At 38.3% G+C, this 19,671-nt stretch overlaps 1 protein-coding gene across 1 annotated transcript in view; it reads left to right on the plus strand.

Moving 5' to 3' along the window:
- Positions 1 to 219: 219 nt before the first annotated feature.
- The window catches only part of LOC111238348 (synaptotagmin-7-like), a 68,202-nt gene continuing 48,750 nt past the window's right edge, over positions 220 to 19,671 (plus strand). Inside the window, exon 1 of the mRNA XM_022767801.1 lies at positions 220 to 307. Coding sequence (XP_022623522.1) covers positions 220 to 307 — 88 coding nt within the window. The remainder of the gene's footprint in view (positions 308 to 19,671) is intronic.

Raw genomic sequence — 19,671 nt, forward strand, 5'->3', positions numbered from 1 at the left:
TACAAAAACAGTGTTTGAATAAACCGTGTTACCCTCTGATGCATTATTAGGACAATACTGTGCTGCAAGAAGTAGTGCTGTATATTGTAAATATCAGAATGGTGAGAAAAAAGCAAGTAAAAAAAGAAGGCAGACTGGTTGGTCAGGGGTTCATCCTACTGCAGGATATTGACCCAAAACATTTGAGGAAAAGAAATGAGCGAATGGTGGCTTCACATGATGGAAGACCAGAACCAGTGCCAGTCTCCAGACTTAAACCCCATGGAGCTGGTTCGGGATGAACCACTGAAAGCAAAGCAACCTGCAAGTGCAACATATTTGTGGGAAATTCTGCAAGGCTCTTGGAACAAACGTTCTGAACAATATTTGATTTTCATTGTAGAAAGAACAGCATGAGTGTGTTCAGCTGCTGGAGTAATTTGGATAAATTTAGTTCAACAAGGTTCCATGATTCCTTGTTTTTAATCTCCTCAGTGCCCAAAGTATGATTTAAGGTCTTAGAACAGGCTTGTGTAGATACAGTAGTGTTGGTGTATGATGGTATATGAAAAAAGAATGCGCTCAAAACAAACGCTGTTGGTGAAAAAAGCAAGCCTGAGCTATTTGACATAATATAGCACTGATGGATTTAACATAACGCAGTATCACCTCCAGTCTTTAAGTCAGGATCAAGCCAACATGATGTAATACATTTCTTCCTTATTTAGAGCAAAAAAAGAAAACAGCTTTAAGTCACAGTTAATGTCACTTAAACTGTTCAAGCTTCTTTAGGGATTAGAAAAGATTAACTTACTCAATAAGGCTCACACATTCAGAGGGCATGTTTCAGGTAACAAGAATCCAACATACAACTAAGTGATATCCAGCTGGCTGGGAGGAAATAAGCAAAGTGGGCAAGAAAAGGCAAAATAGGTGGACTGAGGGCATCAAAAGGGCACCTTCATGGATATTGGATTTGAAAACAGGAAGTCATTGCACTCCATCTGATGTCTTCTGTCATCTGTGAAGTTTCCAAGACTGTTAACAGTTGCAGTACACCATGCTGGACTGAAAACACCTACTGACTTCTAAAAATATATTGGGTTGGCAGTAGCGCTAAGGCATATCTAACCCTGAAACCTCTCAGGTCTTTAAAGAGTTGTTTTTCAAATCATGGCAGCATTGATAAGTTTCAGTGGATGTAATGAAGCTTTCTCTGTATAGGCTGAATGCCTACATTGAAACTTGGCTTGGATTTCAGACAAAAATGGGCTGAAGATGAGTGGAGCCATAGCCAAAGTTATATATTGCAGTAGTGAGCACCTTCCATCACTAACACCTTAGTGATTTAGGCCTTCCAACAACAAACCACATACCTTTCTGCAGCACTGATAAGGTGAAATTGCTTTCAGTAAACTGCACCTACTCTCTTCTTCTGTTGCAAGACCAAAACCAACCATTTCCAAAGTCAGCAGTATTACTCTCTACAGCAACACGGGAATGGCATGGTTGACCAGGCTTGCTTGAAACGTGCCATCTAATTGTCACAACGCAGAATCAACAAAGAACCATTTTGTTAGATGCAATTGTCTGCAAAATGTAAAATAATTAAAGGAAATCCTTAGGGTATGGCTACATAATTCTCAGCCCAAGAAAAACCAAGAAAACTGTCCTAGTCATATTTTTTGTAATAGGGTCTAATGATAACTGCTGAGTGCTGCAGTGTAAGTTGGGTCGGAAGTCTGGGAAACACAGGACTTTCATACAGGAGACCACTGTTTGTTTCCTGTTTTGATTCTTGTTGTTTCTTTTAATCATGAAGGTAACACAATCTTAACAGCATGTTTGTTTTTGGAACAATGGCAACAAAAGACCTCCTACTTTAAGGAAATACTTATTTGAACTTAGATCATGATCTTTAGTTAAACATAACAAAGTAGTTTTTGTGCTGAAACCTTACCAGACTGTGACCATCCCATAACATTAACTGGATGTTTTTTTTATTTTTTATTATTTTTTACTATAACTAAGGACAAAATGTCACTTAGGTACACACGCTGCTTTTATGCTCCTTCGGTTGTATTTGAGGTACGGACAAACAACCTATATGGTTATTTAGGTTGGAAGACTTGTTGAAATGTTACTAGGTCCCCTTCAATTTCTGGTTCCCTTAAAGATCTAAGAATAGAAGGAGTTATACAGACACTATACATATTATAATTTTTTATAATTGACATAAACCTCAGCCATTTGTACCTAATGAGTGACCTGGTTGGGTTTTGTTGTTCAGTTTCTGCTCCCCTTTCAAATTATTTAAAACTCTTAAAGCTTCTTCCACACAAAGCCTCACTGACTGCACATTCTCAGAGCAATGTGAGGTCTGCAGAGTAAACATCCATGTGAATGTTGTCACATTAACATGTCAGGTTTATGAGTAAGGACTGTTTGTGTATTGGACTGCAAGTGGTTGAACCTTGTTTGCATTTTAAAACTTTAGCTTTGCTTGCTTGCTGTGTGATAATTTAGTAAGATAAAAGACATATTACTCATTATATATAAAACTCTCTTTATGTACAAGTCTGTACAGTATAAGTTTAATTTCTATTCAATACAAATTTCTGTTTCCAGTTAAAAAAAAAAAAAGAAAAGATATTGCCACTTCAAACACTGTGTCTTACCACATCTATTGGTCTTACACAAATAGCATTCTGGGTCTTAGTTGATCATTGTTGTGGTTTGCAGATTATGCAACATACTAGTTATTCCATTATTCATATTTCATCGTTCTTTCAGGTTGTTTTCTGTCTACCGTCACTGACTAGGATTTTCCTCACTGGCTGTTGCTCTTTCAGCATGAATTCGCGCAGTTTCTGTTAGAGGGGTGTTTACATCCTGCTATTTAGTGCATTTGTCACTAGAGACTTTTTGGCTGGAGCGCAACAGTGGAGGGGGACCTTTACATACCTCAACTTCTGAAGATAACAGGCCTTTATTTTCTAAATCCCTTTGCTTGATATGTATAATTGGTCATAGTGCTATTTTGGTACAATGCCTTGTTTTGATCCACTCCATTTACTACATTATGCATTACTACAAACCTAACACTTCCTTTAACCATTTCAGATTATAAGCCCTCTGGCATTTCAGTGGACAGAAACCTTTTACACCTTAGCATGGCTTTTTTTGCTGATGTGCTGCATGAAGCGTATTGTCTCATTTCTGGTTGCTGGTGTTTCTGTTGTTCACATGCTTTTCAGATCTGCTAGTTTTTGTAATAAAAGTAGTTTGTGTGCCGTAATGGAGGCTACGCTCAGTGAATTGGAAGCACAACTCCACTTCCCTGCAGCTCCCAAGTAGCCAGGAAACCAGGGCGGCAAGGTGGCTGACTGTAACAAGAGGCGTAGACCTTAGCCCATGGTTCACACCCATACATGGTACAGCCATATACTAGGTTTATACCTAGTCTTGTTTAAATTCCATTGCATTTAAGTTTCACAGTTAAGATGAAGAAATTATTAAAAATCGAAAGAGACGAGGGACTCTAACGCCTTAATGTTTTTATCCTCATCTGGATTCATTTATTTCAAACAACAACACTGTCTCTTAAATGCCTGCTGGCTTGCCTCCAAGTGGCTTTTAACCAAGGAAAATCTCCATGCAGGGGATTGCAATATAAATGCAAAACCAATAATTAATGCCAATAGTTGAGTCAGCCATAAAAAAGCCTGTCTGTCTCTGGTGTTTATTAAAAATAACTCACAGACCTTTGCCACAGAAATCATCTTTCTACTCTGGAGATTAGATATTGGAAGACTGTTCATTTGTGTGACACCCAAGTTCTGAGCAATGTTATATTAGCCTTAAATGGAAAATCACTTTGTAAATTGTGAAGCCTGACAAACCCCAAAATATTATGGTTTAGCCACGTGGATCCATATTCCATTCTTGGCTTGAAATAAATAAATGACCTGTTATTAGGTCCATTATTGCACAAAACACCAATTTGTCATCTATTATTGTTATGGTTATTCTTGAGAAACTATATAGATCTGTCACTTTCATACACTGTCAGTGAAAATATGTGCTTCATAGAACATTCCCAAAACCCACAATACACCTATCATCACAATGCTTCATTCCCTGCATCAATGCACTGATTATAAATGATGTTGATTCACCTCCATTAATCTGCTAAAGGAAATGTGATGAATGACTCTCTTCAGCAACAGTCAGTATGAAACGCTTCAATGAAACTATTCTTGAATTTTAAAGGAGCATACCACCAGTTTTACATGTTAAAATTTACTAGTCATCAGGAGTACTACTCAGCCTGTGAAAAGAGCTATATAAAGTCTTCTGTGGCTTATCAAGGAGCTTTGTCAAGTATGAGAAAAATACACCAGATGATGTCATTTGGGTTTTATCGGCTTGGGCTTGGAGACTTCTGGCTTGGACTTGGTGTGGGCATTAACTACACAAGAGAGTGACAGTTCCCAGTCTCAGTCGCTGCAATTGTTTCTTAAACCCATGATCAGAGTGCCCTGTCTCCCACCTTCATGAAAGCACAACACCAGATTGCTGTAGTATCCCTTTAAGAAGATATAATAATAGTTTCTGATACTCCATTTCACAAACAGCAGCAGCAAAGACAGCAACCAAGACTTTTATCCACTTGACTTTTGTTTTTAAGTTTTAGACATTTCACTGTTCATTGAAATGGCTTCTTCGGTTGTAATGGCAAGCAAGCTGGCATTATTGTTTTATTCTAATTTGACATTTTTGTTTTGTTTGTTTGTTTTTTGTTTTCAATACCAGAGATATTCAGTGGTTACAGTCATGTTTCAGTGAGGCAGCACTGTTTTGAAATAGCGATACATTTTCAGTCTTTGGCAACTAAAATCACTCTTGTATTTAATCTCCACGACTCTAAGAGAATATCTGTTAAGTTGAGGACTGATTCCGCTACACATTGCCCCATAAAATTTCTCAAAAATGTTCTCCACTCTGGTTGCTCAAGTGCCATAACCTTTTGTGAGTATAATACAGATTTGCAGCCGCTGAGTGGGCTGAAGGGTCTGTCTTTTCATCAGCTGTCTTTCTGTTGTTCAGACAAATGACAAGGCCTCAAATTACTGAGAGTTCATTGGTGAGCTACATGTAGATTTAGACATAATATAAGGTTGAATGTGGGTCTGATTAGTGCCAAGTGGGGCTGAAAAATCTGGAATGACACGACAACTTTCTATGGCCTAAGTCAACAAATCATCTGCAATAGGAGTTACGCACTTGATTTCCCCTCTTCATAGGATGTCCCCACCTCTTTCTAATCAGTTTTTTGCTTCCACCCAAGCTAGGTTTTTACTTGTCTCAAAATAGTCATGCCCTAAAGCCACATCTCAGAAGGTAGCAGAATATTTTAATTTCTCTGATGTTGTCATTGTGTAATAAGTATATACCATGACAGTGATAAGAACACAGAGTCAGCATGAAAACAGTGGTGTGGTCCAGTTCCTTGTCTCAGATTCTGACCTTGAAGCCCATCTTTAAAAGTGATCCTGATGTAATGGGTGACGAGGATGTCATGGGTGCTTGTTAATGAGTGCAAACTAGAGCATCAGATGACAGTACAGCTTCTCCATGAGCAAGACATTCGTTTGTCAGCCTCAGGACCAGTCAGATCATCAGTTGTGATTGTGTGTGTCTATCTGTCTACAGTCCAACCCACTCATCAGCACAATCACAAAGACACACACATCCACATACATCCCTGAACAAGTCTCACTTATCTGAAAAAATGACCCCATAGGTTATCTGTGTAGGCATCTTATTATATTATTACTAATTATGACGGGACCAAAGGAGGTAGTCAGGTGACGCAGCATAAAAATCAATAAAGTCCGAGCTAGGCGGAGGTCAGGTGGATGGATTGGTCAACAAAACATAGGACTTTTACATGGGAGGCCTCTGTCCATTTCCCATTTGAAACCAATACTCATTGTTTCTTTTATCTATGACCATTCTGGATTATCGTAACCATGACAACAAAAGTCGTCTACCGTTAACAAAGTACTTGTTTTATCCCAAACCCATGATCTTCTCCTAAACTCAAAAAAAGTAGTTTTTGACTGTTCCATAAGCTTGTGATTATTGTAACCATAACGATAACTGTAGGACTGCTATTTCAGGAGACGCTCCTATGGGTTGTATCAGAAGGTAGGGACAACCAACCTATATGGTCGTTCACACACACACACACACACACACACACACACACTCCACTGGTCTTTGTATATGATGACCCAGGTGTGTGTACGCGTGTCTGTTTTGCATCTGTCTGTCTTCATGCACGAGTGACATTGTAGATATTTTTATATGTCTTTCCTCAGTGAGCAGGAGAGGTCAATTAAAAGACAGACGCGGCAGTAGACTTAAAGCCACACAGGTGGCTCTAAGAGAGCAGTGACAGAGCCACCTAGTCAGACCCCCAGAGAGACAGTCAGACAGAGGGGCTAAAGGAAGTGTGTCCATATGGACTTCCCTGTCAAAGCCACTCAACTCGGCAGTCCATCATAGCACTGTGGGGCAGGGTTAACACTGTTCTCAGGTCTAAGTGCCAGTAATGAAGTCATAAAACGCTCCACACAGGGACCCTAAAGTGACGACACTGGCAGAAACACTGACTGCCACCCCCAGTCGCTGATTACTGTCGGACTGAGCTGATAAGGCCTTTGCTGCATGTCTACATGAAGTGACTGGACCTCTGTGCTTTTTTGGCAAGATATGCCAGCTCACTCTCATTGAGCTGATGCACATGGCAGATAAAATGCTTTATATGTATGTTTTTGGCATGGCCAGTGTTATTGGTCAATTTTAGCTCATCACAGATTGCTATCATCTCATGTTTGCCAGTAAGTTGCCAGGAATTGCAGTTAATTGAATTGGTCACAATTCTTGAAAAACCAAACTTAAGGAATCAATTATCAAAAATGTAATAAGTTTCCTTTTACTAAGTGTTCATTGGTTGTAGTTAATGGTATATAACCTCTTTTCAGTATCATCCCTTTATTTATCCTCCCCCAACATCACACCTACTTTTTAAGTTTTTAGCTTTAGTCAGTCAAGAGGTACCTTCCAATGGGACACTGTACAACCTTTTGGAAAACAGTTGCAGAGCATCTGGACCAAATCAATTAATTAAATGTGTATTAGACTGAATTATTGCTAACATTTCTAATAGCAGATTATGGACTGACTTTTGCTGCTGACTCATTAGACATTTACTGGTGACCCTTTATTAATGACATTCTGAATGACTTTACTGTTACTGACTCACCAGCAAAAGAAATCTTTACAACCTAGCAGCCAAAAAGTTGTTTTTATTAATGGCTTTGACTGACCTAGGCTCTAACCTTAAGACTTAAGATCTCCTTTTGAGTGGCTTATTAGAAAGTGGTGGTTAAAGAGTTAAAAATGACTGTTGTCAGATAGTATACATATTTTCTGACAGATTTTTTAAACACTCAAATATTGATATCGGTATCAGTGTCAAACATACAGTATTAATCCTGCTTTACTATATGCATGCATGTGTGTTTCCATCACTTGAAATCCTGAAATCCTTCACACCAGCTTGACTACACAGTCTGTCTGGCATTAATCCTTACTCAGCTTTACATTCTTAAAATCAGTGTGACAAAGTAGATATACCATGTATGCCCTGCATAATAAGCTTTGTCTGGTTTAGGCTTTATGATTTAGTGTATACTGTTGCTGTTAGTGGGGTTTGTGTGTGAGTCTGCTCTGCTTGACTCTATTCCTACCTTCGTGTTGTGTTTATGTGATTAAGGTGACAGTCAGAGAGCACAGTTTAAAAATGCCAGTCACAATGCTCCAGGCCACGCGCTAGTAAGTATGCTACTGAGCAGTTGTTGCTACGTTACCACTGAAAAAAACAGTAGGTGACAAGAAGTTGACAAAGTTAAACTTCAAGAGGTGCATGTTTCCTTAAAGCCTTTTTAAACTTGACAGCTTCTTTTCAACCTGTAGTGAGTTTAGGAATTACTGAGTGATGTTGGGAAGTAGGTATGTAGGTAAGGTAAGGTATAGGTAAGAGGTTCTCAATCTGGGGTTAGGGTTAGAGTGTGGTGGCTATAGGTTTCTTAGACTAGGTTGATTTATGGGTAAAAGAATATTTGTATTATACACCTAATCATTAACATCTATTTCTAGCCATGCTAGCGCCATGTCTCTAGAGATGTCAGTTTCAATCAGTTGGTCTTTGGTCCAGACTGAAATATCTCAACAGCTGTTGAATGCATTACATTTTGTACAGACATTCATGGTGCCCATGGGATGAATCCTGCGTCCTTACTTTGGTAATATCTTAACATTTCCTCTTTTACCTCCTACAGGTCAAACTGTTCATGTATTTTTCACAAATATCTCAATATCAATTAAATAGATTGGGTGGATGGATTGGCAGCTTGTACAGACATTAACAGTCCTCATATGATACATTTTAACTTTACTGATCCCCTGACTTTTCATGTAGCGTCATCATCAGGTCAAAGTTTGAATTTATCCAATACTTTGGTTTATAACCAAGTACCTGCAAAGCTAATGACAGTCTCAACAACCTCAATGGTATTTTTTTGTGGTAATTAGCATAGCTGTAGATTTATCCTGTTTTACCACAACTCTGTATTTTGTTCTTGTGAAATACAATGTTGGTCTCAAAGCCTTGTCTCATAGTTGACTAAACAAAATAACTTGGCAGAAGGAAATTGTTCTTAGGTTGAACTGTAGACTGCATGCTGGCCTCATTTTAAGGGCTTATAATGGTCCAGAACTGCTGGCTGTCTGTAGCTGTGCCTGGTAATAAGAGAGCTTGGGGAGGGAGGTGCCATTTGGCCTGATTTCTACAGTCATCAGCTGTTAATATTTTATTCTTTTTACATCTGACGTGGGATGCTCTCTGGAGTCATATCTTCAACATATAGCGTATATTGCGTAATAGGGAAAATGTGTGTGCAGGCTTATGTGTGTATCCGTCTTTGTGTCTTTGAGAAAGAGGAGACAGAGAAAGAGACAGATCAGACAGGAACTGGACAGACAGCGGAAGAGCTGAGATGGAAGACTGATCTTATCGTTGCAGTGATGTTACACTGAGAAGATTAGAATTTGAATCCTGGCACAAGTCCACAGGTCTGACATTAAGGGGCACAGACACTATATTGGCGAATGAAAATTAGGCAATATATTGTTCAAAAAGAGTGCAAAAAGATAATGTTTGATCCCATCCCAGACATTTATACAGGTCTTTCATCGGGGTTAATGATGCTACACATTGTTCACAGTAATGTATAGGGAAGTTGTTGATCATAAGTGGCTGTGTTAAAATATGAGCTCCCTTTTAAGAACAAAAGGGAAATTTATATGCAGCCCCCTGCTGGATTGTAACAAATTGGACGTTGCATTGTTAAGATCACCAGCAGTGTGGCTACTCCATCTGCTCTTAGGGATGACTGACAGCACAAGTATGGGACCATGCTCAGTGATCCTCCAGAAAACAAGAAATTATTTTTATTTCAAGGCAAAAAAAAGACTAGACTAGATTTTATATTCAGAATGTGTGAGCACTGCAGGCAGACTAGCCGGCTAAACCAATTGTAAACTCTCTCTCCATCTTTTTCATTTCTTTGCCCCAACTGTTCCCACATTAAACTTCTGTCACCTCAGTCAATTTTCAGTCTCTGAAGTATGATATTGTTAGACTATGGGCATATTAACCCACAATAGATAATCGGGAGGTCTGAAACTCAATTTCAAAGTACAATTCAAAGAATCAAGTTGAGGCCAGGGCATGTATTTATAGTTTATTATCAGTTAATGAAAGTAATAATGTTTCACCATTTTTGAGCCCCACAGAGCCTTTTAACATTCACGTGATATAACCGCCTAAAAGAGACATGACAGTTTCATACTTGTGTAGCCTTCACATCATTTTATAAAACTAAATAATAAAATTTTATTTTATTTCACATTTTACATCTACAAGTAGAGAAGTAATACAGAATAGAGGAATAATTAAGGAACACCAGTGGCTATGTGTGATATTTCATCGAAGTTCAGCTCCATTATCATTATACAATAGAGGATTATACAATGAGGTGGAGCCCCCTCCATACTTCACATCCAGAATCTGTGCAAACAAGACAGAAAAATTAAATTAAAATTGCAAAAAAAAGAAAGAAAAGAAAAGAAAAATGGAAGCCTAGAAAAAAACTGTGACTTTCCTTTAGTTCACCAGTCCTGCAGTGGAAATGTGGTCCTGAGTTGTGAGTTGTGTGAGAAGATGTTTGTTGGGGGAACATGTGGTATGACATGTGGATCATCATCACAGAGAATATTTATTCACACAACAACAGTAGGCTCTTCCAGATAAAGTGTGCTGGTGGCCTGAAGGTGGAGCAGAGGCAGATTCTCTCCACAGCAGAGATTCAAACTTGGCTCTCTGTATGCTGTTGCAGTGAAATGTATTCAGTCCTACCTGCCAGTCTCCTGGCACTCTCTCAAGGCCAGCTGCAAATGGATTTGTATAGTAAAAATTCCAAAATTGAATTTCTGAGTTTCACGGTCACCTTATACTGTATATTTGCTTTGATGCATTTGTACAAAGATTTGCTTTTAGGAAAGTACAGGTGGTGCACATATTTGCCACTGATTGACATGTTAGAGAATACCAGTGTTTGTCTTGCTTTTGTTTGTCCATAAATTGAGTTTTGTTTAGAGAGACTTCTCTGCTGTTTCACTGTCAGGTGCTCGTGTACTCTGCTGTGGCTTAATGGTCTTTTATTCAGGAATTTGGTAATAGCTTTCTCCACGAATCTGGAATTGTTCTCACTCATCTAATCAACCCGTTTCACATCTAGAATACGCTGCATTGTCATGTGAGTGTTTACAGCAGAACTAGTGTTTTGCACTAGTTCACACTATAATTTACAATCCAAAAACTTTTCATTCACACATGACATCACAATCCTAGAAAGCTGAGTCTGAGTCAAACTCACACCTTGTAAATATGTCCTGGTTTAAAAGCTCACAAGGATCTGGTTGTTTTTATTGAAATAATAGCCACTACACAATGGATCGTGGGAAACTGCAGCATTTGTTTCTTTGGCTGCATTTGGAGAAGTCTTTGAAATGGGATAGGCTGTGTCGGCTTGTCCCATTTTCAGTCCAGAAATGTAGACTTTTGAGGATCCAGCTCCTCTATCAACAACTTTCACATCAACAGTTTGGGTTCATTAACGACTCAGATTAAAAGACCTATGTTGGTTATATTAAATAATTTTAATAACAATCAGTACATCCAGAGGTCAATTAAAAGGAGAAATGTTTAGTGCTAAAACACTTCATGAATTACTCCAAAACCTAAGAGCCTTTAAATTAGGAAATGTTCTTGGGAGTTGCTCTTAAATTGGCTGGTTAGTTAACAGCTCTTGTAGAAACAACCCCAGGCCTTTAGCAAGGAGACTGTTGGATCATCTTGTCCAGTAAATCAGCTATAACTCCAGCTCTCACTCTATAAAAAGACAGAGACTTAGTGTAAGATTTTAGAATGAAACGGCATCTATGAAAAGATTTCACAAGACTACTTTCCTTCATCACAAATAATAAGCTCAAGCTCAGGCAAGACGGTTGCAATATGCCATCTTACAAGACTGTGTTTTCAGGGTTGGAAGAGCTGAAGGCACCGTCTCTATGAGGCAATAGTGCAACAGGGAATTCTACTCACACAAGCTGCAACTGCAGGATTTTTTTTTCATGGATTCAGGGTTGCATTTTATGACTAACAGTTGTGGAGACAATGCAGTTATTAGTCACATCTTATAACTCCACAAAGTAAATTTTATTGTAAATACAGCTGATTTCAGCTCTACATTTGCATGATAGAACAGATTAGAGGATGGATTATGTTTTTGTAATTTTATGTAATTTTTTTTTTTTTTTTTTTTTTTTTTTTTTTTTTTTAGCTTAAGGGAAGAGCTGTTCATACTGACTGTGCTATACCCAAAAGAAAAAGTTATGTGAGCTCAAAATTGAAACATTTTTCCTTAATAATATTTGGTCTGGATTCTGTTTCCTCACAGAAATCATTTTAATACATTTGCTGAGGGCAAGTGTAGATGTTTTTACATGGATTGCTTGATTTTAATTGTGATTTAAACTGTGTTATTGTTTCACTATAATGGCATTTTTAAAGAAAATTTAAAACGATTATTCCCAATATTATTTCATCCAGTTTATTGTTTTAATTATACCCATAGTTGAGTGTATATCATTATAGTTCCCCTCAATTATTCCTCTCACTGTGTTTTGTGACCTACTATTGATATAAAGTGAGCTGGAAGTTTTGAGGATTTGGGGGCACTAACAAAATCACCACTATATATCAAAATTAACTATTTATATAGATTAATGAACAAGGTCAAATTCCCCAATGCCCTAGTCAGTCTTTTAATACTTTCCAACTTCCCTACTCTGTTTGCTCCAAGCCCATATATTCCTACTAAATATAATTTTGAACATAAATGTTTAGAAACAGATCATGAATATAGTTTCATAAAGAATTTATGAAACATTTCTTTAAAACAAAACATTATTCAAACAGGTAGAATAGTGAATTTATTTGGGATTGAAATGTATTAATTTCTTTTCTTTTCTTGAGATTTGTTGATAATAATTGAAACATAGATTATGACCATAATTATCCTTTACTAGCCTCTACTGCAAAATTATAAATTAATGGATTGTGAAATTGACAAACTGCATTATACTGCATTATCAGATCACGACATGTGAGAAATTGCAGTATAATGGTATCTTGAATTATGTTGTGTGAAACTTAATCAGTAGGTAAATAGTATTGAAACTCGTTTGTTTTCCTCACTATGCTCGCTGTGTCTGTTCTCGCTGTGTTTTAGGCAGCCATTTGTTTTTGTTTTTCATTCGGTCCTCCACTTTATGAGAGTTTTTAACCTCTCCCTTAGAACCCAGCTTTCATCTTCTTTCCTACTCTTCAGCATCTCTGTGTGAGTCATAATGACTCTTCAGCTGTGTCCATTCACCCATAGCCTGCCTTGTCGCACACAGTGAACCTCTGGATCCTCCTCATTACGGACAACAGATCACAGTTCTTACAAACATACACTTTGATGGGTCTGCCTGCAGACTGTTAAGATGTTTTGCCTGGATAAACGCACCTGCCTGTCAAGTGTATAAGGTTATGAGTCTGTCATGGCCGTGTAGTATTATGCCCCTCAGAGACAGCAAACAACAGCCAGTTTACAGGAGGTCGCGTGTGGTGCTGAAACAAAACACATAGTCCTCTGTCTTTAGTCACTGTAGCGATAAACTTATGTTTGTGTTGTCCAAGGTTTCTCTCTTTGCTTGATCCCAGCAGTAGTCATACATCTCTCCTGATATACTCACATGTTGTGTATTGAAATGAAAAAATACTGTTTGAATTGGAAAGTCGCCAGCGTTTTGGATGCTCATCCCCTGTGGGTCCTGGCTTGGGTAAGAAGCAGGCAACAGAGCAAATGCTTTTGACGTTTCAGTTGAATGAGATGCAGGGTTACAGAGTCACAATGATGGTTTGGCAGGAGTGTAATGAAGTCTGCTGGCATGCATTAGGGAGTGTATGTTTCCCGAAAGAGAGGGGAAACAAATGGCAGGTGAAATGGAAAACTCACCTTACACTGAACATTATGAATGCAAGAGGGATTTATCTCATTCATTTCTCTTTCACAAATGTGAAAAATACTTCAGTGCAATCCTGTTTTTCAACTGGAATTACAGTGAAGGGCACCCTCTAGCCATGTCGCACTGTATTAAGGTAAACTGTGCCTCCGCTACATGTTCACAGTAAGACATTGTACAGCTCACCCACATTGTTGTCACTTTCATATCTCTAATGTGCTTTAGTTCAGGTCTGTTTTGTGTTCAATGTGAATTATTAAGTAGTAGGAGTTATGAATTCATCAAACGGATGTGTTGCTCATTCAACAAGTCCTTGATATTACTGAATATAATGTTTGCCCATAAGACAAGACAGTCCCTTATTAGTCCCACAGTGGGGACATTTTTCACGCCCTCTAGAACGACAAACACAGAGCACCATTTTTTTTTAAATGTGCTAAAGTCTGATGTTTTGTTGACCCAAACATCAACCCTGACATCATCTATAATCTAATATATTATAATCTAACATCTGACTTCCTCTTTTGCTCCCATCATCATTAGTATGGCCACTCGAAGGCTTTGCCATTTGAACATAAATATATGTTGAACATATTGGGGCACTTACTGAGTTTTACATCATCGCTACAAGGAAAATATCATTCCTGTAACAACAAGTCATCCTGCACTGTTGCATTCTCATGAACGCAATATATCTCAGTAAGAGAACACTGAGGGAAGTTTGGTGATCAAAGGTCACTGTGACCTGACAAAACACATTTTTGGCCATAACACAAGAATTCATTCACTAATTATGACACAATTTCACACAAATGTGTAATAGGACAAAAGGATGAAGTGATGACATAAGCGAAGACAGCATATTTCCTCACTGGAAATTATTCATTGAAATCATACATGTCAGTATATAGATAACTTACATTTCACCAAAAAATATACTTAATACCTTTTATTAAGACTTCAGTACGTATATGAGTCTGGACGGACATGGATGTAAACTGCAACTTGACTAATTGACGGGGTTGGTTGGCAGAGAAGTGATTTCCTTTCTGCCACCTGTGAAATGGTTATGCTTCAGGCTGTACTTTGGGTCAAAGCATTGGAAAGAATGACACCCCTTCCCCTCAGGCAACCAGCATTTTTGGACAAAGATTTGTTGAGTTGCTGCGAACAAGAAGTCCTGAGGGAGTTAAGTGTTGTGTAAGTGGAAGTAGAACTAAAGAATAGATCTGTGTGATCAAGTGCATCTCCAGTAGGTTGTCAAAAAAGTAGTCAAATAAAGGAGTCAATTTATTTCCCTCTGAAATAATCTGATAATAATAATAGTAAAAGTAATTTCACAGAAAACAATATTTTCCATTGTAAGATTAGACAAATAAAAGCTTACTGACTACTTAACCATATACTTATGACAAAAAGGCTAAAAAAAAATGGACTCTGCCAACAGTCAGGTGATTTCATGTGAGACAAACACACACCTGCTGGGAATTCAAGATTGAGCCAGCTGTCTCCTCTACCTGCCAGACTTCTCACAGCTTCCTCCCTCTTCTTCACTCCTGCCGTTGAAACTGAGTCATGAGGAGTAAATAATGCAATCTTCAGAGTCAGTGAACTGTAACCTTTTTTCTTAGTGTCTCAATCTAGTGATGTCATGATACCAGAAATTTAGTCGGTAGTCGGTACAAATACCAATGAGATTCCATGATTTTCAATATCAAATTCAACACCACAGCAAAAAACGGAAAACACCAGAGGCTGCTGCACACACAGTGTGCTAACACCTCCATATAGTCATTGTGCAAGCAGTAGTTTAAATTGACTAACAAGGCGACAAACCCGTGGTGTGAAAATATTCATTTAAAAAGTCAGCATTATATTTTGACAGACTGAACAGTAATGACAGTAGCCAACTAATGTTGCGAACATCCAGCTCACGTTATAAGCTGCCACTATTTTAGCCATAACGAGATAACGTTAGCATTTGTGAACATAGTGGGAGCAGCGTTGCTACAGCTGATGCCAGCTGTCGCAGTTCACAAACAATAATGGTAATATTTCAGGACATGAACAGTTTGACGACGTGTTCTTAATATAACTCACTCACCCTGAATTCTGTGTACAGATCCGTATGTCTATCTTTGAGCCGTCAGATAAGTCTGAGGTGTTTCCTCCTTTCATCTGAAATGCTTTATGGCGCCGTTTGCATATTGGCATTTGTTTGTCTATAACTCGTCCTTGATGATCCGTATCTTATGCAGAATATCTCCATACACCAGTCTTAGCGTGTTTTTTTTTTCCAGAAGTTGGGACAGACCTGTTGCTGCACCTGCACTTGCTGTCATTCCACCTGTTGTTGTTATTGTTTACTGTGCCTCCCTTCTTCCTCTCTTCGTGTTCGATGTCAGACTAGAACGCTTGTGGGGTTATATACTGCCATACAACATCTACGTATGTGTTGTCTTGACATCCATATCAGTCCATCCACCAAGCAGTCCAAATAACAGAGATGCCTGAAGTAATGCTGAGCTTTGATAGAGTCAAAGTCTTTTAAACAGACACACGCTTTTTTCTTTCATTCCTCTTTGGTTTTTTCTTCATAATTGAATGCCCATGTTCCTCCCACTGGTCGCCACTCTTCTGGCAGGCTTCTCTATTGTGCCAGTCAAGGGTCGCCTCCCATGGTGGCGGCCCTCTCCATGTTGCTCCGACCTACAACAAGAAATGCTCCTCCGGAGGTCTCCAGTGACTAATAGTGCTTATTCTCTGTGTCGTGCCAGGTGCCAACACCAGGGGCTGAGTGAACAGAGCACAAACAGATAAGCACGGCAGGTGGCGCAGAGAGACTAAGGGGTAAATTTGACAGAGAGATACTGGCGCCCACAAGAGAAGAGAGCATGGACTGAATTAGGAAGGACAGTGAGGGGGAGTTTTTAATAGAAAGCCAGAGAGAGAAGGTGAGAGCCTCATCTTAAAGGATAATTACAGTTTGTTACAACTTGGTCTTACATTCAAAATTTTGGCCATCGTTCCATTCAGTGATACTAACCGTGCACTCAACAAATTAATTAAAAATCCAATAGTTAGAGCTCTCATATCTGTTTGTCAACGGTGGGGAATGGCTTTAGCTTGATAGACTTCCGACTTTCAGTACTAGCTAATTTGGCCAACTTTGTATGGCCTTCGATGTGTTAGAGGTTACATACAGTTGTTTATTTGAGCCATTTTATTTATTTATTTTTTCTAGAAACAGCTGCTGCATTGACTTGTACTCAGTAGTCCATCATTACTGGAGTACTGCTCAGAAGGGAAACCAGATACAGTTTTAGTTTTCTTAACCAGATCATTTTCTCTCTAAGATCATTTCTAAGATTGACTGTGTGTTTCTTTAAATGTTATCAATCATATTCTGTGAATTTCAACAAAATAATGAATAGATGTGAGGCTATTTTTCAGATGAGCAGTTCTAATCATTAGAACTGAGTTATGAATTATATAATCACCACATGAGTGAAAATAATGGCATGTTGACAAAGACGCTGCAAGTAGGAGGATGAGAGACAAGAATAACGATAAGAGAATATTGAGAATGACATTACACTTTTAAATATGAAACCATCTTTGCATTACATTTTGTGATTATTAACTAAATTATCTCAGACTATATATGTATTCACTCCATAATACATAGAGAAAACAAGAGATAGAGAGCGTCTGAGTGATAGCAGCAGTACTGCAAGAGTCTCTTGTTTACACTCAGAACCATGGGAGGTACCCGGTATGATACCAAACACAGCACAGTAGGTGCTGCATCTGGAGGTAATCCACATTTATTAAACGTTCCATGACCTGACTTTACATTATTACATCATAGCATGTGCTGTTGAAAGACAGGGTAACAGCACATGCTATGATTATTTTTTTTTAAAGAAGACAAGTAGTACCATGAAGCTCAGAGCAGACATACAGTACATGGAATAATTAGGAAGGAAAGGTGATTTTTGTTTTGAAACTGTTTAAATTATTATATTCATATATATATAAGCTCAGAAATAATAGTTTAACAAACACAAACAATCACAACTCAAGGTGCAAGGCCTTTTCCAGAGCTTTTAAGCATATCACACCGTCTTCGTCAGCGAGTGGAGTTTGCGTCATGATGCTTTATTTTTAAGCTAATACAGATGAGAAATCCTAAAATTGCTGTGGATAATACCAGCTACTGAGTTTGCATGTCAACAGATCCATCTCCAGGACAACTGCGCAAACTCTATCCACTGATGAAGACTTTACGATACAGATGAAAGGTCTGTATAAAGCTAGCGAAAACAAGGAATTATGAGAATGACGTGAAGTATCAGTCAATCGCTGGACAAAACAAGTTCAATCTATGCTAAAATTGTCATTCATGAAGATTTATCAGAGTTAGAAGCCAAGAAAAAAAATCCAAATCAAAGGCCACACAGCCTGAACACATATTCAAAAAACATATTCAAAAAAAACAGCTTATGTACTTCCTTGCTGAGAGTTGGATAAAAAGATCAAATCCACTCTCATACCTGTCCACTAAATATGCAGCTGTAGCCAGCAGCTGGCTAGCTATAGCACTAAGACTGTGCAGGTACTTGCTGAGTGGAGTAGTTTATTGACCCTGAGGTCTTCACCGTGTCATGAATTGTTCATGACTCCTTTGATTAGGAACTGTGTCATCCATCTGTATTTATCTGTTCCTTATTTTTGAGTATGCATGTTGCATGTTCATATTTAAATTTTTTCACCAATGTGAGATGTGATAAGGACAATCTACTTCATCTGTGACATACATGGAAAACCAATTAATGGCATTGCTTGTTCTAACTACCTTAAACAGTACCTAAGTACCTCAGATTATCAGTGTTTCAAATATTAAATATTTTCAACAATTTCACCTTATAAAACTTATAGTGTCCACCTTTTCTCTTTCCAAGGTTTCAAAATGACTATACCACTAATCATTGTTCCCACTTGAGTACTTCTCAGCAATCAATAGTACATTTTAATGTGGCCAGTTACAGCGACACATGGTCAGTAGGTCATTTTATGAGAGTTGTGAGTTGCAATGGGTTGTAGATTTTGGAGGGTATGAGCTCATCTTCTTGGCAAATATCTTGTCCTCAAGTGAATAAATCAAGATCAAACAGATCGCTACTGAGGTGCAGCAGCTTAGGTAATATGAGTTTTGTAGCCAGCCATGATGGTAAAGTGAGAGCTGAACCACAAAGCAGTGTTCAATCCTCATCTGTAATCATACGCCAAAAGAATGAGACCCTAAATGATGTTTGTGTATAGGGTTGTTGGCCTCTCTCTATGTGACTAGAGATTTGCTCCTGAAAATTTACACGCAATCACCTTTGTGTTGACATTCAGAGAGGACATTTCTGGGTGATACAGATTCAAGAACCAGACATTGCTGCAGTTGCAGTTCTTGGCATTTATTGTAAATATTTACTTCAAAAACTGAATGATGAAACAGGACAACAAACATGCTGCTGAGCTCCATTTGTTCCAGCTCAGCCTAACCTGTTCCCCAGGTGTATAGATCTCACTTTAATCTGTTTGTGAAGGACCAGTGGAAATGGGCGCACTCTATGATGCAAAACTGTCGTCCTACTGAGTTGAAATTATTCTAGAAAGTGTTAACACTGGGTAAACATAGATCAGAAAGTGGTGTGTGAGATGAAGTCAGTGGTTGAGTGGGGTAAAGTAACTGGTCAACAGCCATAATATAGTTTAACTAGGACCCCATTTCTACCTGATATTAAGATGCAATCTGTAGTTGGATTATGACATCTGATCTTCACATTTACACCAGTTATTAGCATGTCATTATTTAAATTCAACTCACACTGTGATTAGGTCCCATATTTCAGTATAGGTCTTATTTTTCCTTTG

Source organism: Seriola dumerili, unplaced genomic scaffold, assembly GCF_002260705.1.
Source record: "Seriola dumerili isolate Sdu_G_001 unplaced genomic scaffold, Sdu_1.0 BDQW01001299.1, whole genome shotgun sequence".
Taxonomy (NCBI): Eukaryota; Metazoa; Chordata; class Actinopteri; order Carangiformes; family Carangidae; genus Seriola; species Seriola dumerili.